General features: G+C 42.1%; 1 protein-coding gene across 1 annotated transcript in view; it reads right to left on the reverse strand.

Moving 5' to 3' along the window:
* Positions 1-22,710, reverse strand: part of LOC311517041 (dynein axonemal heavy chain 5-like) — a 266,786-nt gene that overhangs the window by 88,988 nt on the left and 155,088 nt on the right. The window contains exons 57-61 of the mRNA XM_084621560.1: positions 20,070-20,734; positions 17,141-17,421; positions 14,587-14,802; positions 9,509-9,676; positions 108-326 (exon numbers count right to left, since the gene is read on the reverse strand). Coding sequence (XP_084477686.1) covers positions 108-326; positions 9,509-9,676; positions 14,587-14,802; positions 17,141-17,421; positions 20,070-20,734 — 1,549 coding nt within the window. The remainder of the gene's footprint in view (positions 1-107; positions 327-9,508; positions 9,677-14,586; positions 14,803-17,140; positions 17,422-20,069; positions 20,735-22,710) is intronic.

The raw sequence follows: 22,710 nt of genomic DNA on the forward strand, positions 1-22,710 counted from the left end.
AGATGTCACTTTTTGTCTGTGAATTTATTTGGCACTATTGATTGTTGCTATGGATTGTGCTCAAAGCAATTAATTTATGCTGGATCTCTGCTCAGATGCATCAATACCTTTTCTCCACCTAATCCTTCAATTAGGGCTGTGGCATTGTTCATCTTCCGTCTGCATGCGTCAGCATCATCCAGTAAAGTTTGTTTCTCTTGCATGGTAGCATTATACATGGCTTGTACTTGGTCCAATTCCCTCTGTTTCTCATCAAGCTGGTTCTGTGCGTTATTTAATTCAGTTTGCGCAACTGCTAGCCTTGCTTCCTGCAACGCTAGATTTGCCTACAAATAATTCAAGGTGAAAAATATTGAATCCCAATTATCTGACAGTTCTAACTCATAGCATTCATTCCATACTACTATAGTGTTGTATGTACGGTACAGTACTGGGGTATTATTTTAATACAATGCTTTGTTTGAAACCATAAAATTTGAATATAGTTTCTTTTTTCAATTTTAGTTATTGCTGGCAAGAAATCACAACATTAAGCAGCTTGGTGCAGTATTAAACTGCTTTGATTCGTTAGTATCTTCAGGCTGATCAGTTAATCATACAATGCATCTTCATTTTCAACAGTTCAAAATCGGCAATGCACTCGAAGGCCATCACGAAACAGCTGTACGCTAGGGACTTTAGGCAATCTGTTCAGTATTACACCCAAGACTCAAACTTTTGTAATTTCTTCTCAGGGCAAGAACAAATGACAACTGTGACTTTTGAATTATGAACAGCTACTATGGAAACTACTGATTTTCCTCCCAACTACTTCTGTGATAAAAGTAAAAGGAAGCACACTGTACCAGTTGCACTAAACATGCATTTTTGCTCTTCTGGGAGCTAAAATCCAATCAACATGCTTCACCTAACTGTTTAATTCTTAATTACTAATATTAAATCATTGAAATCTGAGCTCATGACTAGTGCATTCCTACCAGACAAAACTGATATTTATTCAATGAATTATGAAAAGTTTATTCCACTATATACATGATTGTAAAAAATCAGGGAGCAACTAAAGGAAACCCTGCTTAGTAATCACATTTATAATTAAAGATTATTTCCAGCTGAACTGGTTATTTTGGAATTTAACGAGCATCTGGTTTAATCAGCATGTAACTTAACTCTATACTCCTTTTGTTACAAGATTTCTGAAGTGGTCATGCATTTTCTGTCAAAAGCTTTATTACCCGTATATATCTCATAAAAGGTCTCACTTAGGCAAATACCTCCCACCTTGCCCAAGCCAATAAACAAACAGAACATTGACACTATTATGGTGACTCTGTAAACAGTCTAAATAAGCACTGATTTGTAACACAGGGCTCTGCTAAGAAAATGTCCTTAATTCTGATTATAATATGCTGAAATCCAGTAAATTGTCCTTGCTTTAATTAGTGAAATCCTTGTGAAAAAGAAAAGCCAAGTGCATGTCTTCAGATTTTATCCCAAGAGCAGGGCTGGATTTAGCAGCAGATGACCCAGGCAACTGCCTGGGGTGCCGGGCTTGGCGGGTGCCGGGCTTGGGGTGCTGCCTGGTTTACCCAAAATCAACTGACAAAGTGTTCTGTTTTTCTTGCAAAATATTTGACAAGAATGCCAAATTGTTGCTTATGCTTTCTGGGTACAATTACTGGCATAACTTAGCTGATGCTCTGAAGCAACATGAAACGTCACCTGGCCATTTCGTGCCCTACTCCAAATGGATGGAGTTCGAGTCTAGGCTCAAGCTAAATAAATGCACAGACGCAGAAAACCAACGCATTATTAGTGTAGAAACCCAGCATTGGAGGAACATGCTCAATTACCCTCTTCCTTGCAAACATGGGAGGCCAGTGACCCAGCCACCCAGGGAGGCTAATGCTTGTCTCCTCCCCTTGTGCCTGAGGCCCCGCACCTTCTGTCCCCTCTCCCCTGCAGAAGCCCAAAGCACTCCCACTGCAGCCCCCTGGTCCCAGTGCCGGATGGCCGGGGGCCGAGGGCCCAGCCCCGGTGTGCCACAACCTCAACTCCCACAGCCCCTGGGCAGCGTGGCCACAGCATCACCAACACCGGTGCTGTGGGTGGCTGGGAAGCGCAGCTGCCGCGCCCCCAGCTCCAGGACCCCAGATGTCTGGGAAGCATAGTCGCCATGTCCCCAGCCCCGGGGTCAGGTGGCCGGACAGCACCGGCACTGCACCCCTGGCCCTGGGGTTGAAGCAGTCAGGCAGCACAGTCACCAGGCCCCCAGTCCCAGTGCTCGGGCAGCCAGCCCCAGAGCACCAGGCAGGCAGTACGGCCCAGCAGCAGCTGCCCCAGTGACCCCGAGTCCCTTCAGGAGGCATGCTGGCCTGGGGGCAGGGCCATGGTAGGCTGTTTGGGGAGGCACAGCCTCCCCTTGCCTACAATACCCACCACCATGCTTGCAAAGAATAATATGGCTTTCCAGAGTTTGTTGGATATGTTGTTCACTGAACGTAATGGTAATTTCCTTGGTTTAGTAGAGCTCCTTGGGAAATACTATAATGTCTTTCATGAGCACCTACATTGAGTAGTTCGTAAAGAAACTGTGGACCATTACTGCAGCAAAACAATTCAAAACAAATTGATTGACCTTATGGAAAGGAAGGTGCTTGATAACATATTGATGCGGCTCGGCAAAGCCAAGACTATGCCGTAATAATGGATTCCACGCTTCCCATATCAGTCACATAATGTTATTTACAGTAAGATTTGTTGATGACGAAGATGGCTGTATCCAAGTAAAGGAACATTTTATCTGTTTCCGATCTGTGGACGGACTTTATTAGAAAAGGCCTAACAGAACTGTGCATAAATGGCTTGAATGAGAATAAAATAAAGCTTTAGGACTGCTGTGGTCAAGGCTATGACAACGGTGCGAACATGACGGGAAGAAACAATGGTGTCCAGGCAAGGATCCTTGCGCTGAATCCAAGAGCTGTCTTCCTGCCTTGTGGCTGCCGTTCCCTCCACCGGGTTGTGTCCGATGCAGCATCATTTTCTTTACATTCAGTATCTCTCTTCGGAGTACTGCAAAGGCTATACATCCTGTTTTCAGCATCATTTATCAGGTGCAAGATCCTCACAGCCATGTTACAAATCTGACTGTGAAGCTGCTAAGTGATGCTCGCTGGGAGAGCTGCATTGACCGCATAAGACCAGTGAGGTACCAAGAGACTGAGGTTTACGACGTATTGATGGAACTGGCATAGTCAAGTAAAGCCAAGGCCAGAGCCCAACACGAAGTGCAAAGCCTGGCAAACCAGATCACTGACTTCAAACTTCTGGTCTCAGTTGTGGTTTGGCACAATATCCTGTTCCCAGTAAACATTGTAAGCAAGGCATTACAAACTCAGTCAATGGACATCACGACCACTACTACTTTGAAAAGAAGCTGTCTTGATTTCTTTGTAGCCATCAGAGACAACGGATTTGAAGATGCCATCATGCTGCTAAAGAAATGGCAGAAAACTTGGGAGTTGAGCCAGTCTTCAAGGAAACTCATAGTCATCGGAAAAAGAGAGTTTGGTTACGAGGGCAGAGATGAAGTGATGGGAAGCTCAGAAGAAAAATTCAAGAGGGAGGTTTTTTTGCTCACTTTTTAACTGCTTGAGTGTCCATTGAAGAAAGGTTTGGATAAATGAAGCAGCACAAAAAGACCTCAGGGGGGAGGGGAGGTTGTATGACCTTAGTAAGCTGCCAGCAGACAGGAAAACACTTTTGGACAATTGTACAGACCTTCTCTGGACACTGACACATGGGGAATGTTCTGACATCGATGATAAAGACCTCTATGTCAAATTGGACAACACCTGTCACATTCTACAAAACAGGAAGCACTCTCTTTTCCAATTCATTCATGATGCAGAGCTGACAGACACTTTTCCTAATCTGTGGATAGCTTTCAGGATTCTGTTCACGCTGCCCGTCACAGTTGCAAGTGGTAAGTGCAGCTTTTTGAAGCTCAGGCTCATTAAAACATAACTTTGATCGATGATGGCTATTTTATCGCTTCAAAATGCTATTGGCCAGTCTTTGGATCTCTGTGACACTCTGACAGTTCGCAAGGGCAAAGGTGAGAAAAGCAACTTTTTGAACGAAAGGACTAGAGTTAATATTCTAAGGCTGTCACTTACTGCAACACTATTTAATGCTGGTCCACCAAATATTAGTGCCCAGTTCAATTTGTTGAAGTTAGTACATTTCAGTTATTCTTAAAATTAAAAAGTTTCTATAAGCTTAGAGGAAACCATTTTTATTTGCTTATATATGGCATGAATAAATACAGATTTACAGATCCTATCATGCAAATTTATCATCTTATATGACAGAGATAAATCATGCATGCAAATCATAGAATAACAGAGTTGGAAGGGACCTCTGGAGGCCATCTAGTCCAACCCCCTGCCCAGAGCAGGACCAATCCCAACTAAATCATCCCAACCAGGGCTTTGTCAAGCCTGACCTTAAAAACTTCTAAGGAAGGGGATTCCACCACCTCTCTAGGTAACGCATTCCAGTGTTTCACCACCCTCCTAGTGAAAAAGTTTTTCCTAATATCCAACCTAAATCTCCCCCACTGCAACTTGAGACCATTACTCCTTGTCCTGTCATCTGCTATCACTGAGAATAGTCTAGATCTATCCTCTTTGGATCCACTTTTCAGGTAGTTGAAAGCAGCTATCAAATCCCCCCTCATTCTTCTCTTCCGTAGACTAAACAATCCCAGTTCCCTCAGCCTCTCCTCATAAGTCATGTGTTCCAGACCCCTAATCATTTTTGTTGCCCTTCGCTGGACTCTCTCCAATTTATCCACATCCTTCTTGTAGTGTGGGGCCCAAAACTGGACACAGTACTCCAGATGAGGCCTCACCAATGTCAAATAGAGGGGAACGATCACGTCCCTCGATCTGCTGGCAATGCCCCTACTTATACATCCCAAAATGCCATTGGCCTTCTTGGCAACAAGGGCACACTGTTGACTCATATCCAGCTTCTCGTCCACTGTCACCCCTAGGTCCTTCTCTGCAGAACTGCTGCCGAGCCATTTGGTCCCTAGTCTGTAGCAGTGCATTGGATTCTTCCATCCTAAGTGCAGGACTCTGCACTTGTCCTTGTTGAACTTCATCAGATTTCTTTTGGCCCAATCCTCCAATTTGTCTAGGTCCCTCTGTATCCTATCCCTACCCTCCAGCATATCTACCTCCCAGTTTAGTGTCATCTGCAAACTTGCTGAGGGTGCAATCCACACCATCCTCCAGATCATTTATGAAGATATTGAACAAAACCGGACCCAGGACCGACCCTTGGGGCACTCCGCTAGATACCGGCTACCAACTAGACATGGAGCCATTGATCACTACCCATTGAGCCCAACAACCTAGCCAATTTTCTACCCACCTTATAGTCCATTCATCCAGCCCATACTTCTTTAACTTGCTGGCAAGAATACTGTGGGAGACCGTGTCAAAAGCTTTGCTAAAGTCGAGGAATAACACGTCCACTGCTTTCCCTTCATCCACAGAACCAGTTATCTCATCATAGATGGCAATTAGATTAATCAGGCATGACTTTTCCTTGGTGAATCCATGCTGACTGTTCCTGATCACTTTTCTCTCGTCTAAGTGCTTCAGAATTGATTCCTTGAGGACATGCTCCATGATTTTTCCGGGGACTGAGGTGAGTAAGGCTGACCAGCCTGTAGTTCCCAAATCGTGCATCAAAGTCATGAAATGGACTACAAATGCAGTAAAAAATAAGGTATTCAAAAGTTTAATACATGGTGGGGATCGCTGAAGATGCTCCTCGCCTGGAGCACCATATGGTCTAGAGCTGGCCCTGGCCAAGCGTGATAAAACATACAGCATGAAGTCTGGTGGGCCCTAAGAGAAATGGCTCTGTCAACAGAGAATTAGAGGAGCAAATCTGATTCATGTCAACAAAGGAAGAGTACATTGTTCCATGAATTCAACCTCTGGGGAATAGCAATGTCAACAAGAACTTCAGTAGCTATTGCCACTACATCTGCTAACATACAGCAGATCATAGGGACGAGGCTGGTGATAGCAATTATTTTATAGTGGAGAAAAGCAAGGAAAAATACACACCATGACACCTAAAAGGTGAGATGTGTGAGACTGAGAGAGAAGACTTGAGAGAGAGCTGCCCCCCATAGAATGGGGTATTTGGAGCTGAAAGCTAATCCAACACAAAGAGGCAGGTCTTTGGGAGAAAAGAACTAAATAGATCAACTGGAACAGGGAGCTTAGGTATCAGGGCCTGCAGCAGAGCGAGTTTGGAAGTAGGGCCTGCAGCTGAATCAGTCTCCAGTCAAACTAACCAGTACGGCTGGCCGGAAGTGGGATGCCTGATTGGCTACCTCACCTGATTGGTTGGAAGAGTCAGCAGACTGGCTCTTCAGCACAGCAGCAATAGCTGTTCAGCAGCTGCTCAAAGCATTAGCCCATGGCTGTTATAGTTTTTGTGCCTGCTTGTTCCCACTCCTGTTCCTGCCTTGGACCCAGTCTTACCTCACTCCAGGGAACCCAGTACTGACCCTTGGCTGCAATTCCTTACCTTTAGCTCTGGAATCTGACCTCTGACTCTGATTATGACCCCTAGCTCTGATTTCTGACTTCTGATTTGAACTCTGACCCTTGATTCTGGTGCCTGGCCTCTGACTCCAGCTCTGACTCTGGTCTGTGATTCCTGGCTACCGACTCCTGCTCTAACCACTGGGCATGATTGTCCATGTCCTGATCACTGACAGTGTGCGTAGCCCAATCACAAACAATAAAAGGACTAGGACTGATAGGGCAAACATGGATTCGATAAAGGTCAGTATCTCTCTGACAGAGACAGTGGAAGCCCTACAAGACCTTGCAAGCCCAGATTGCTGCCCTGCAGGCACAGAATGCAGCCCTGTAATCTCAAGCCATGCTACCTTCAGCAGTGACCGCTGCTCCTCATGGGCTCAAGCTCCCCCTACCTGATAAGTTCCATGGAAATTCAGTGTCAGGTCATATTTCTTCTCTGCCCACAATTGCACCCTACTGACCAAGCCCGAGAGGGATTGATTATAAGCCTGCTTCCCAGGGAGGCCCTGGCTTGGGTATCTCCACTCCTGGAATAATCAAGCCCACTTCTGGGACAATTTGAGGACTTGGTTCAAGCTATGGTGATGATCTTCAGTGACCCAAGTCACAAGTGTATGGCCAAAACCACGTTTCAAGTGTTGTAGCAGGAACACGGGCCAGTTGCTAAATATGTAGTGGAGTTCTGATGTTTGGTAGAAGAGACCGAGTGGAATGAGGCTGCCCAGTGTTATCATTTCCGGATCACCTTAATCAATGATATTAAAGATGAATTGGCATGGGTGGAATCCCTGTCCATTCTGGAAGCCTTATCTGACCTATGCATCAAGATTGACTACCGCTTGACCAAACACTGGCAAGAAAAAAGATGGTCCTCTTGGCTCCAGCCAGCCCTGCTGGTTCAGCCCTTCCCCCATCACCAAGCCCTTCCTTGTTGCCCAAACCCATGCAAGTCGAGGAGGCCTCTCAACATGAAGAAGAATCAATGCTGGGCAACAGCCTATGCCTATACTGCGGGGAACTAGAACACTTTGCATCAAGTAGCCCTGCCAAGGTTCAATCTGTGCCCTGGTCAGGTAAACATCAAGCACCAGCCTCGATAGGGGGTCCAGGCTGGGCTGGCATCCTTCCTCTCTCCCCAAGCAGCCCACATCAACTCGTGTCTGCCAGTACCCTGGTGATGGCCAATCAGGATCCAACATATTTCCAACTCCCTCTCAGGCTCTGGCACTCTGTGATGCCCGATACCAACCTAGAGACACTGGTGGACTTGTTTGCCCTCAGGCAATTTCATGGAACTGGAGTTTGACCAACCACACAATACCCCCATCCACTGCAAGGACTCCACCAAGTTAGTGGAGTCCATAAATGGTTCACTCCTTTTGTTGGGACTGGTCACCCACCGGATGGTTCCCCTAGAGTTAACTGCCATTTGAGGCCACCAAGCAATTTTCCAATTTGGGCTAAATTCCTGCAACAGATTCAACTGTTGTCCTTGGCATCCCCTGGTTCATCACCCACAACCCGCACATCTGCTGGTGATCAGGCACAGTACACTTTGACTCTGTCTTGCCAACAGTTCTGTTTCCCAAGAGTTGACTCAGGACCAGCAACCTACTGCAGTGTACTGTGTCCTCCTCCAAAGAATTCAAAGGGAGGATCCAAAGATGCAAAGGGAGGATTCAAAGGCAACTCCCATGACCTCCCCAATAGCTCCTGGGATTCCTGTTAAATATCAACACTGTGCAACATGTTCAAAAAAAAGAAAGCCGACAGCATACCGCCTCCTCACAGCTATAACTTTAGGATTATAGGAAGTCCAGATAGTGACCCCTATAGTTAAGGTTACCACCATTTTCCATTATAATAAAATGTTTGGCTTATAACTTTGCCAAACTTTAACTGTTCAGACTGATTATTATTTTATTTTTAATCAAAAACAGTTCAGAGAGATGAGGGAAACTTTTTCCCCATTGCAAATAATTCTTTCAAACTTTGTGTTGAGAAGCTGTAGTATCTCCATACTTTGGAGAAGGGACTTGAAATTTGGCACAGAGGCACTCTGGTATCAGGAATGTATCTTTTCCCATCAAAGTGAAAAACCACCCACGTTTGCCCAAGTAAGCCTTTGAAAGATCTCACATATGCTCAGGAGAGATTTGTTAGAGTTTGGCAGCTAAATTCTCCAAAGATTCCATTTGCACCGAGCATGCTCCAGCTCCTCACAGCTTATACATGTGAACTGAACAGAGGATGCTCCATCCCAAGGCTGTGGAGGCTGAGCAGTAATTTCCTTGCAATTGCTCTTCCTAGCAGCAAGCCACAACCTTTCACTAGGCCTAGGGGAGACTCATAACACAGGCCCACATCCCAACGCACACAGACACGCTAATTAAAGGTTTTTTTGTCATGGTCATGGGCTTATGGTCTTCTGGCTGAGCACCTCCCTTGGACTGGGCCCTGGTAAAGTGTACCCATTTCCCCTCTGTATTTGGGGCCTGCCCATCAGCAGGGAGCCACTGTGACACTGTACTTTCAATATTTTTCCATGCTGGAGCCCAAGCAGAGTGAAGGAGAAGGAGAAGCTGGGCTCTGCATGAGGCGGGGTTCTGTCTAAAAAACAGTATGTGATCATGCAGTTAAAGTCTATATTATAACATATATGCATCAGAGGTCGAATTAAAGTTGCACAAGCAAACTTAATTCTGGCATTTCCCAACTTCTAAATGCTTGACTTTCCAACCTTAGTGTTCTTTTAACATAGTTTCTTTCAAAGTAAATAGTTTAGTTATTTCAAACGTGATGAGAAGTTATTTTTACCCATGTGTTTTAGCATTTTAACCTCACTGGTGGAAAATAAATATATGAAATACCTTAAGGGGAAGGACTTCTTTATTAATACTGTAGAAGTATGCCATTGCTTGTGTCCATGAACACAGACCTGCTACATTCCCACAAACTTTTTTAGCCGTCTCCAGATTATAATCTTCCATGTCTAAATAAGGCTGTAGCAGTTCCACAATCTCTCCTGTAATTGAATCCTATTTAATAAAATATATATATATATATTTATATATACACACACAAAACACAATACATCATTTTATCATGCATATAAAAGTAGAACACATTGTAAAGCCAAAAAACTGTAATTAGAGGAGTTTATTTGCAAGAAATCTAAAGATAAAGTTAAATTATAAATTCAATTACATGATTGTGACCAATTAATTTTCAGGCAAACATGCAGTATGAACATATGATCCTTACCAAAATAATAATCACTTTACAGTGTGCATAATTATACTTATTTTAAAAACATGACTGTAAAATAATATTGTTCTTCAAAAAATGTTTTTTCTTAAAAAAGTGATTTACCATTACATGTATATTAAATCACTTCACTTTTCAACTCCTTTTCCCATTTACATGGGGCAGGAGGTGCCCACAGTTCTTCACAACTCCTGCCAGTCCATGGCACAGGTTCACAGGTCTTGGTGTTCCATTGTATTCTCTTCAAACTTCTCTTGACAGAATCTTTCCATCGTATTTTCAGTCTTCCATGTCTTTTCTTGCTGCCCTCTTCCTCCCATTCTTTCTTTGCTGGTTTCTTCCATTCTTATCACATGTTCAGCCTACTTCAAGTATGCACTCTTCAGCCTGTCTATCACTGAGAGTCCCAAGTTCATCTTCCCCCTAATTTCTTCCAGGCACACTCTGTCTACCCCCTGCTTGTCTGCCATTCTCCTCAGTATATTATTTTCAACTATCTGTATCTCCTTTTCTTAGAGTTCCATAAGACCCACCATTTCCAAATCACAGAGCAGGCAGGAACAAATACATGCAGCATACACTTTTCCTTTCAGTTTGTTACTTAATTGCTGACCCTCTTTTCAATTCTCCAGATCTCTCTCCAATTGCACTAAGTGTACTTCCCAAGCACACAAATTCATTCTTCTGCTTCTCTCCTGAAACCTACCAGCCTATATTAAATATCCCTCTTAATTATTAATCATTTATATTACTATTGCACCCAGAGTATTGTATTTGGGTTTATATTTCACTCGGTATTGGAATATGGTGCTCTACACTGTTTTTTTTCTTTTTTAAATCTAGGTTGTATCTACGTAGGATTAAGTTAGTCAAAGTTTTGCTTGGGATCTGCTCTAGAAAGATGATGGAGAATTTATATCCACATGACTTCAATAATTTAACACCAGTTTTAAAGTGATCGATTTATGTTCTTAATTTTCTTTTTGAACTTTCCCCTGTATTCAGTGCTCAGAGTGTGTTGAAAAAAATTAGCAACCTATCAGATTTTGCAGAGTAGGCTTGAATTTGAAAGCAGAACACAAACAATTAAAGCAAATTATTAAAGACGAGATCGCTTCTAGTTCAATATGGATGCACCAGGAGGAGGGAAGAATGCTTTTTGCACCTGTGCAGAGGCCAGCTACAATCTGACTGGGGAGCGAATGCATTCTTTTTGGCTGATGCAAGCCTCCCCAAAGGAGCAGGGAATGATGGGTGAGAGGAGGACTATGGCCACACCCACTTGTCACACTTATTAGCAAACCTACCAGTGTTGAGGGAAGTGCAGGCTGCACCCTTTCATCCTTTTTAATGGGTAGTGGAGTTGCTTCTCCTCACAGTTTGCCAGAATTCCTCCTGCAGCCCCACTGCAACATGGCCCCATCTGTACCAACAAAGGGTTTAATCTTGAAAGCCCTATTTGGCTCTACACGGATTGCTGATAATACTGATGCTGATCCTAAATTTTAAAAGGCATTTGTTTCAACTTTCCATTTCATTATTTTAACCTAATTTTTTCTCACAAACTATAGAGAACATTAAAAGGCAAATCAATAAAGCAATGATGATTGTGGTCCTTATATAATTATTTAAATAATGGAAAAAACTGAAACTAACCCCTAAAACAATATAATATGTACTGGTAAGGCATATATGTGGGAGGCATGACTGTTTAATGGAGGAAGTATTAAATGTTTCAAACTTTATTTTACATACAATTTATTAATATGCTTATTTTAATGAGTCTAAAAATCACCCTCCTATTCATAGCATCAAAGTAATAGATCTTTGTTCTGAAGGTACTTGACAGAAATGTCTGCCTTGCTCCTGACAGATCACTAGCTAATGTAATGGTTACAAAGACAGTCATGAAAATAGATGAAATTAGGTTTAGTTACATTATAATGAGGAAAGTTTGCTGAAATTTGGATGTTTGAAAAATATCTAGATTTTATTTCTTCCTATTCAATTTTTGGGTTTAGCAAACTAGCATAGGTGGAGTAAGAACCAGTCTAAATCTCTATTTTGAGGTTTGAAACATGCAGTTAATAATTTTGCTTTTAAATAGATGCATGTCTAAAATCCATCTGGGACCTGAATTGACATTCCTGGCCCTGACAAAACCAGGCGATAAGGAAAATCTCTCAAAAAGTAAGATTTACATCAAATGGTTCAGATGTAGCATTGTAACCAATTCAAAACTCCAAACACTATGAGGTTTCCCCACCACTATATACACTAATGCAGAAATTCAGAGTAAGGAAAGAAGAAGGCAAGAAAATCACTTAATCAAAAATGGAAGATGTTTTCCAGTGTTTTTCATTCCATTTGCCAGTATCACTTACAACAAGAATTTAGACATTCTGATAGAAGTTGTTCTGGTTCCTTGGAGTAAAGTTAAATGCATTGAGAACTACCACTCGGAACATATATAGTATTAATAAGTGACGAACAGGACAACTCATTAGGAGTTTTAGTTGAGAGAGGAGTGCATAATTAGGCCTCATTGTCTTTAATCTCATTTTCTTCTTTTTTACTTTCAGTGATTATAGAGTTTGGGAAAGATACCAGATAAAGAGTCCTAGGTACTGACTGCCTACAGAGGTGTCAGGAATAAGGGCATGTAGCTGGGCCTGGGATCAACTGGCTAACTACAGCCCTGGTTAACCAGATCACTTGACTGACTGAGTGCCATTGCCAGGATTGCTGTTAAGACCAGCAGTAGCACTTGGACAGCAACTGCTCAATGCACTCACCCACAATTGTGATCTCTCTTGCATGTGCCTTGTTCCTGCCTTACTCCCAGCTCTGCTCCTGCCTTGTTTCCAGCCACGCTCCAGTCCTGCCTTCGCCCTGTCCCAGCCCTCTGACACTGTCTCTGGCCCTTGACTTGGCTTCTGGTTCTTGACTCTGGCTGTCACCGCCACTGTTCCAAACACTAGTCCTGACCACCCTCCTCCTGGTCCATGACAAGATATGGCTGAACAGGTGCAGTTGAAGTTTCCTCATGCTGCCCTGCCGATATGCCTCAGGAGGGAGGGACCACCACTAGTGAGGATGAAAGGAGAGTGGAGACTCCATGCACTACAAAAATTACCCATTATTGATAACAGGCATCAACCAAGTGTGCATCTGAAACAGTGCTGAAATTAATTTAATTTGACATGCAGATAGGATAAAAGTGTAGTTAGCACCATTTCAGAAACCATGGTTAAAACCTGTCCAGGTCTACTAAGTCTGCAGTTGTGTCAGGATCCTGGTTCCCCTCAAATAGATTCTGTGATCCCCACAGCTCCAGGCCTGGCTCCACAGCATCTGGGTCTTCCCAGCTCCTTGAGGCAGTCCTTTCCCCAGACACTCACCCCACCTGGCTTTTTACTTGTGTCCAACAGCATCTCAGGTTGAGGGTGAAACCTCAGAATCCAATTAAGATCCTTGTAAAAAAGGGAAGATTTTCTGCCCAGACCCAGAGTAGTTGTGATTATCTTTCTTATATTCGACTTTCAGGCTTTTAATTTTTACTGTCATCAACTGCTTCTCTGGTTTACATTAAGCTCAAAACGTCACTCAGACATCCAGTTAAACACACGTTTTTTTCTCCCATGCTGCTTCTAGATTTCCTCTTCACACTACAATCAGGACCCAAGTGTTGGCCTCTGGCCAGCTGGGCGCATACATATAAACTGTCTTCTTTGGGACATTGTTGTGAGATGAGAAAAAGCTGTTGCAGATCTGTTGCTAGTAGAAGTTGTCTTCCCTTGAAATAGCTCACATAGCAGAGCTCCATAGTGTGTGCAGAGATATTTCTGTGAGTAAGTGGCTTCCAGTCAAATTGACCTCTGTGCAGTGGAATGCAGAAAATCAAGTGCAGGCATCTGAGCAGTGATTGGTGCACTGCAGCACAATCATGGAAGGACAATGTGTGAATGATTTGTGCTAGGATACCAGAAACCTCTATCCACATTGGCACTAAAATGGTTCAAAATGAAACAGTTAAGACTGAACCAGTTCCTATACTTGCTGAAAGCAAGTATAATCAGAATGGTTCCTTGAATACATGCAGACCATTTGGAACACTTTTGAAACATTTCACAAGCTTTTAGGATGACCAAGCAGTTCTTAGAATGGTAAATTTGTCTAGCGTAGACAAGACCTTACATGCATGTATGCAAACAGTTCTGGTAACATAATGATATGAATGGTAGGATGTTGTGGCCTGTTCCAAAAACAGTAGTCCAGATCCAGCTATCCTTACTCAAATTTCAATCCATTCTTTTTTAGGCAAAGTCCCATTAAAGAATAGGAGCTTGCCTGAGTAAGAACTGAATCAAACCAGAGTAAGGATTTCAGGATTTGACCACTGCTTGGGACATTTGTGCCTACCAGCGCAACCCCCTTGCTAGACTCCTGAGCCATCCATCTCTCTTCAGCAGAAAGGACTATAAAAATAATGATCAATGAAAAAGAAATGAGCTTACTTACATTACTGAATGTGAAAGCTATGAACTATAAAAAGCCCCAACAGCTTTAATAAGGTCAATGTTTGAACTACAGCTACTATGAATTATACATAATATAAACACAAAGGGCATGCTCATCTATAGGGGTGTTATGAGGAATGATGATGTAATTTAGTTGTTACCTTTTGGAAAGTAAGCAACATGCTGAGAAATCCTGAATTATTCATTAGCTTCAGAGCTTCATTCCATGATGGCTTCACACATGTTCGTTCTGGGTCAGCTGTCACAGAATCAATTTTTCTTTGGAACAGAAGTAGCACACAATCCATGATCCGCATTATCAAGTGAGGAGGTTTACCCAGTTTGCGAACAGTAGCAATGTCAACTGGTTTAATAGTCTGAAAAATTACAAAAGAAAATGACCCTCTTATTTAAGCATCTATCCTTTGCAAACTGAAGTGCATGAGAATTAATGACTGTCTCCATCAGGGACCAATGTCTCTTTGAATCCAACATAATGTAACTAAAATTCAAACTGTAGGGTATCTCTTTTAGCCTTTTACATAAAGAGCAAGACTGTGGCTTAGCCATTACCCATGATGGATAGTGGCGGTAATGAGGTGCTATACACTGGTGGCACCTCCCTGAAGTTCTGTGCCTCAGGTAGACACAATTGACTTGTTTTAAAGTTGTATCTGTAAAATGAGCACTGCAGCTGCAGTTTTGCAAGCAGTTCTGGTGTACCTGATTCTCCACAGTTTTAACTTCATAAATGTACAAGCAGGGGTCCTGGAACAATTTGTATAGAGGGGGTGCTGAGAGTCATTGAACCAAACTGTGAACCCTGTATATAATGGAAACCACTTCAAGCCAGCGGGTGCAGCAGCACCCCCAGCACCCTTAGTTCCAGCACCTATGTGCACAAGTGAAGATCAGACATCCTTTGTGCAAGGGGAGGAGCTAAATGAGTGGGCCTTGCAGCCGACAACCCTATTCCCTTCTGTCCATTCTCTTGTCTGCAGCAGTGGCTTTCTGGAACATTGTAACCCCTGGATTAGTTAATCTTACCACATTTCAGATCAGTTCAGCAAAATGAAATATTCCAATTCAGGTCGAATTGACCTGAAACTAAACATTTTAATTTTCCAGGTGGAAAATCAAATATTTTTTACCAAAAATTTTGATTTTTGCAGAAACTGCATTTTCCATCAGCAAATCATTCTGGAGGAAAGTTCCCAACCAGCTCTTGTCCTGAGTGACTTTTACATGCTGAATCTACACAAACACGCTGCTGTTGCCTGTGGGCAACTCTCTGTGATGAAAGAAAAGGAGTACTTGTGGCACCTTAGAGACTAACCAATTTATTGGAGCATAAGCTTTCGTGAGCTACAGCTCACTTCACTGGATTCATGAGTCATCCCTGAGCCTGAGCTGGTGAGTCATCAGAGGCAACTGCCTGCAGGGCCTATGACAGGGGCAAGCCAATCAGCAAAGGCCCAGCCAATCCACAAGCAGGTATAAAAGTTCCTAATGGAAGCAGACACTCCAGTCTCCTCAATGTTGCTATCTTGCTGGGAGATTCTCCACTACCTGGTAGTTCTGACAGACTCCCCCAGATGCAGCTTGCCCCTGCCCCAGTTTGTGCCTGTTCCTGCCCCGGCTTCAGCCTTAGCCAACCCCTCAGCTATCTGACACTCTCCCTGCCATACACACAGGAAAACAGATTGCTATTTCCACGGACTATATGCCAGGCATCAATCTTACACAAAATGAGAATACAGGATAGGGAATATGGAAAGAGACACGTCTCACCAGGGAACGTCAGTTGAGTGTAGACAAGAAGAATGGCACTCCCAGGACTCGTTATTGAGCAGGGTCCCTGTACACCAGCTTTGCACTTGTGATAAAAGCAGACTTGTGGCTACTCTAGATTACACCCACCACTTATACCTGCTTTATCTAGACACTAGCCAGAGAATCAGTGCAGTGTACATTTTTGCACATTATGTCCCTTTGTGGCTACCTGCCTCCCTTTTTGAGTTTATACCTCAGCACACAGAGGCAGCCAGTGCAACTGTCACTGCACCTACTTTGTACAGAAGGAGAATCACTTCAGAAGCGTAGAATGGGTACGACTCACTTTACATTGACTCAGCAGCCTACACATAGCGCAACACATGGAAGATATGGCCAAAGTGTGCTGAGGGAATGCACACAAAAGCAGCATTTTCTACACTGTGCACTCTCCCCTGGAGCCCACCTCTGCTGCCTGATTGTGGGAGAAACATTGCCCACCTTTACTTCTCTGCTCCCTTCCCCAGCCTTTAGGGTTTCTGCACAGGGGTTAGCAGTCCAGTGCCAGAGCCCTCTGGACGTTGCCAGTCAGAAGAATAAAACTGAGACTGCAACTGGCCTCTGCTTTGGAGTGAAAGATGAGAAAACAGCCTTTTAAATCTCACCCAGGGCACCCTTGCCAAGCTAGGTTCAATCTAACCCAAAGGGTAGTATGTGATTGTGTTTAGTGTAAGGTGTCCGGATGATTCAACTGCAGTCTCTGGACCTTGTATCTCACTCACAATTAATATGGCAACTGGAACCTGTCCGTTTATGCATTTTCAGCATTCTGATTTGCCTTGCTGAAGATGGACAAACAGAATTAAATGCTCTAGGTTCCACACATAATGATCATTACGCTCATTATCCGTATGCGTGTCATGGGATCAATTCAATTCTAACCTGCAGTGCTGCCTCTGCTTCCTCCAGTGCAGGCCTTGCAGCTTCAAGCTTCTCCTCAGCTGCTGCTTTATCAATGGCAATTTCATCTACAATGGCATGGGCTTTATCTTTCACCTTTTGGACCTGCATTTTCACCTTTTCAGCAGCTTGGGCTTTCATAGTCACGTCCAGTAAAACGCCATCAGCTCTTTTAGAAGCAACAGCCAAGTCTCTCTCTTTCACTGCCAGTTCTTTGGACAGCTGGTTTACTGAAATCTCAGCTTCCATGAGTTTTGCAAGACCTGTTTCAATCAAATTATGACAGTATATTTATGCATCAGGAAAAAGTGAGATGTAAGCCTAAATGTTCAAACTTCGGTGCCTACAACCAGTCATCCAAATCCATATTTAGGAACCTGAGTAAGTGACCTGAAATCTGATCTCACTTATTGTAAACCTGTTTTACACCTGTGTAAATTCATTTATTTCCCTAGAGTTACCTCTGATTTTCACTGGAGTAAGGGACATCAGAATCATGCTCCAGGGTCACTTACTAAATATGGATTTGGATGACTAATTTTAAATATTTATTTTCTTTTTATGCATGTTTTTAATTCCTTAAATCTATCAGACCACATTGCATAATGGTACTCATTCAGGCTAACAGCCATTTAATTTAATATTAGCACAGAAATATGAAGCGAGATTTTCAAACATTGCTAAAATTTAGTATTGTGATGTGCAGTTTTATAAACTTCATACGACATGACAGGCACTTTATAAATCCATTAGACACAAGGAGAAACAGGAACTCATTAGATTGCTCCTAAGCTCCATAGAACAGGGCAAAGCAGAGAGGCCTGGAGACTTGTGGAGCTCAGGAGATGCAGCGGACCATGTTGAGCTCCTAAGTTCAGCATTACATGGAAATCTGGGGAGGTGGGGGCAGCTAGAGACAGACAGTATGCTCCTGAGCTCTGGACTGGCTCCACATTTTTAACAAACAATGAGAGAAACAGACACAAAAAAAATCACGTGTAAAAAAACTCACAAATAAACCATTACTTTGCATACTCTCCAAACAAGGATAACTCTGCATTTGTGTAGCCATCCACCGGCCATCTATAGGGGTATCAGAGTAACAGCCGTGTTAGTCTGTATTCGCAAAAAGAAAAGGAGTACTTGTGGCACCTTAGAGACTAACCAATTTATTTGAGCATAAGCTTTCGTGAGCTACAGCTCACTTCATTGGATGCATGCTGTGGAAAGTGTAGAAGATCTTATATACACACAAAAAGCATGAAAAAATACCTCCTCCCACCCCACTCTCCTGCTGGTAATAGCTTATCTAAAGTGATCACTCTCCTTACAATGTGTATGATAATCAAGTTGGGCCATTTCCAGCACAAATCCAGGTTTTCTCACCACACCCCCCCCCCCAAACTCACTCTCCTGCTGGTAATAGCTTATCTAAAGTGTTTCCACAGTATGCATCCGATGAAGTGAGCTGTAGCTCACGAAAGCTTATGCTCAAATAAATTGGTTAGTCTCTAAGGTGCCACAAGTACTCCTTTTCTTTTTGCGAATACAGATTAACACGGCTGTTACTCTGAAACCTTTGGATGATTATTTGTGAGAGTTTGTAGTCCATATTGGAAATGACTATGGAGGTAGAATGGATAGGTGCAGATTTTTAGGATGAATGCTGATCAGGAACTCTGGGAACAGTTAAGCTTGGTTTTGGAAATTTTACCTGGGTATATTTATTTAACAGACTATTAATTGTGAATGTATTTGAATATTTACCTACTTTCCTTTGGTTGTTAATTTCAATACTTTTAAATGCATAATCTGTTTTGGGGGTTTTTTAGCAGTACCATTTCTTGGAATACATCCACAGTAGCAGTTTTAACTTAAAGCGAACAAAGGGTTTTTTATCTGTTAATTAATATCAATTTACAATTCACTTGTAGTCTACAAAACATACAAAGTTAATGAAGCAAAATTTTCAAGTGTTTTGTAAGCACACTGTACAATATAACTGAAAACCAATTATGGTAGCTGCCTTGCTAATCGAAATGAGTTCAATTCATTTAAATCTATACAAACAGGATAATTTTTTGAAATGCTGTGACTCAGATTCTTTGTATAAAAGAGTAACTATTAATGGTATACTACCGTTCCATAAAATGTTAATTTTGCAACGTAGGTTTTAATGGTATCAAAACCATTAATTCCCCATCCAGTACAAAAGAGTTTTAGAAATAATAATGGTCTCTGACATGTTCAGCATTTTGAGAGATCTAAAGGATATGTCAAGCTGTGCAAGATCTAAGAGTGGAATGTTATATACAATTCACTTTGGACCAATTCTGGTCCCACTCCATTTTTTATCCACAGCAATGGGAGCAGGATTGGAAACTTACACTGATCTACCCTATAGGGTGAAATCTTGCCGACACCCACAACCGCAGACAAGCCAAAATGCAACAGAACCACCAGGAAGCACAAAGGGTAGTAGGAGTGAGCAAAATGGAAGCGCTGGAGGCTTCTCCAGACCCTCTTTCCCAAGCTTTGCATCATTCACTGACTCCTCCTCCATCCTTCTGCCTTCCATGTCCCCTTTCTCATCACCTCAGCTCTCATATTCTTATGTCCTCCCTGACCATCAAAAATCTTCCTTATTCCCCAAAAAAGCATTGCTACTTATTACATTTAAAAAGTAAGTATGTGAACTTTAGAGTTGTACATAAAACAAATTCTTGTACCACAAAGGAATAATTACACACACACACACACACAATATAAAATGGAGGCACCAGTTGTGACTCTGGACTCTATAGTTAAGGATGAGTTGACTTTTGCATTTAGAGCAGGAATGCAACCTCTTTATTCTTATATCTATTATACAGTATATACATATCTCTTTCTAAAAAAAAGTATATTGTACCTGTTTTCATGCGGTCAGACAAATTTCCCACACCAGCAAATTTCTCTCTGTAGATGGTTTTGTAGCCACTGATGAATGACAGATAAGACTTTGGAGTCACAAACGTTCGACGCCTGTATCGTTCAAAGTACTCAACACATTGTTCAGCTACAAGATCTTGAAACGTTCCCATAGCATTAACAACGCTTTTTTTTACTCCATCTGTGCATTCAATTTTGTAGGAAGCTAAAAAATGCTGTGCAACAGCTACTAGAGCATCTTTAGGCCAGGGCTGGAGCCAGTCCATAGTACATCCTGAAATCAAACCCGGAAACTTCAGTGCGCGAGTTCTGAATTTTTCCCCAACAGGCGAAAAACAAAGAACCACATGCAAATTGTTGCGAACTCGAGTAAGAAAATAGTCATAGAGATTTTCACTACTAGGAGAACGTCTTGGGTACTCTTTCTTCATCACAGATATCAGGTCTTGTGTAATTTCATCTATTTCATCTCGTGCAAAAAGACTGGAAACCTCACCTGAAGCCAAAACATTGTTCATGTACTCAAGAAAAGACTCATCTCTGATTTCATTGTCTGTGAATATAAAGGTAATACCCTGTCCTTTCTGTCCAGCGGTGCGATACAGAATTTTCAGATCATCCATAAGGTTATTAATGCCATACGTTCTAAGATAGGGAAGGGTTAAAGATGGACAAAACAAAATAAATAGATCATTTCAGGAAACAATTTAATATTTTCTGGCTCAATCTAGTTAGGTAAAAATGTATAAATATGAAATTCATTTACAATATCTCATTTCACAAACACAATCTATTGCATTATGTTAGGTTCTCTTACACCATTTGGACAAATTCAGCATTGGCAAAAACTGGGGCAACTTCGCTGAAATTAATGGGGTTGCCTCCTTTAATAGGGTGGAAAGACTAAGACCCTGTCTAGGAATGTGGGACTGCATTGATGAGTCACTGAGACTCAGGTGCTAAAGTTCTTCATTAAGATTCAGGGTAACTACTGCTGAGTCACACTGGAGAATGGTCCAATTACTTCTAACCAAGACATAAAGAATGTGGGATTGCAGTGGGGGAGGTTTAGATTGGATATTAGGAAAAACTTTTTCACTAAAAGGGTGGTGAAACACTGGAATGCGTTACCTAGGGAGGTGGTAGAATCTCCTTCCTTAGAGGTTTTTAAGGGCAGGCTTGACAAAGCCCTGGCTGGGATGATTTAACTGGGAACTGGTCCTGCTTCGAGCAGGGGGTTGGACTAGATGACCTTCTGGGGTCCCTTCCAACCCTGATATTCTATGATTCTATGATTGTCTTTTAGAGCAACTGAGAGTTAGAACTGAGACGATCCTTAGAGGAAAGCCCTAGGAACATCCAAGCTTAAGGTGGAATCTTAGGCTGAGGTTTATGTTGTGTTATTCATTTTGAGTTAACAATTATGCCAAACTCCAAAAAGGGATGAGTCTGGACACTAGCTCAGGGTCTATGTGCTCTGTTGACAACAGAGGAGGGACTCAGCTTGTTCACACATCAAATATGTAAAACTGTGGTCCATATGAAGCCAACGGTCATTTTGCTATTGATTTCAGATGGCTCAATATCAGGTCAATAGTTCATAAACTGGTCTTTTTATCCATTGTATCTTTAACCAATGGAAGTTGAAATTAATATTTTCCCCTTTCCTTTATCAGTTCATCTTTGAAATGAACATTTGGTTTCTAATGTGCCTTCTAAAACTAATAAATAATACTTGTAATATCCACATAACTAATTCTAAAGCACTTCATAACAAACCTCTGAGTCAAGGTTAAATCAATTACCCAGCAAACATTTCTAAGTTCTGCTGCAGTTCCTTCACAATATTAACATTGCCCTGTAGCTACTGCCAGTTCTGCCACTGCGGGGCACCTGAAGCAATCCATCCGTTTAGTCTACACTTAGTGACTATAGTTATTACAGTAATTTGTATTATACTGATCACCACAACATTTATCCATTCCTGAAAGTTTATGAAATATTTTTTTCATCACATGGATTTGAATGGAATCCTACAGATATAGAACTAAATTCTGTGCTGTCTTGAACCTAATTCTGTACCTGTTTCTCTGCTTTCTCTCTTTCTTTTAGCCAATCTCTCTCCTGCTGTCTCTTTCTTTTCTACCTCTCTGAAAGGTTAGAGGGGCTTGACATGTCTTTTTTCCCTTTCCCTTGGGTACAGCTCCAAGTTGCAAGATTTTCAGTTGCACAATTTTCACTTGAAGTGTTTATTTACAAGTGATACTGCACAGAGAGACCTAATGAAGTATTCAGTCTGGTCATTTTAAAGTGAGAGATTTTTGAAGCAGGATTTAAATAGGATTTTATAGGGGAACACTGTGGGCCAGAATCACTTAAAGGAAGAAGAAAGGCTTTCTGCCAAAAGTTTTTACTGTATCTCCGTGTATTATTAAGGCAGCAGAACAGCCACCCAGTTCTGCCATCTGCCAAATGTGCACCTCAACGTGCACTTTTGGCTGAAAAATGTAGTTTACAATTCAGGCTGAAATGCTTGAAAGGCTTTGTACTATTTGAAATTAATTGTAAATGGTTAATTTACATAGCAGATTAAGGAACCAATATATTAACGTCTGTGTTTA

The sequence above is a fragment of the Lepidochelys olivacea genome, assembly GCF_965140295.1.
Source record: "Lepidochelys olivacea isolate rLepOli2 genome assembly, chromosome: 2".
In the NCBI taxonomy this organism is placed as follows: domain Eukaryota; kingdom Metazoa; phylum Chordata; order Testudines; family Cheloniidae; genus Lepidochelys; species Lepidochelys olivacea.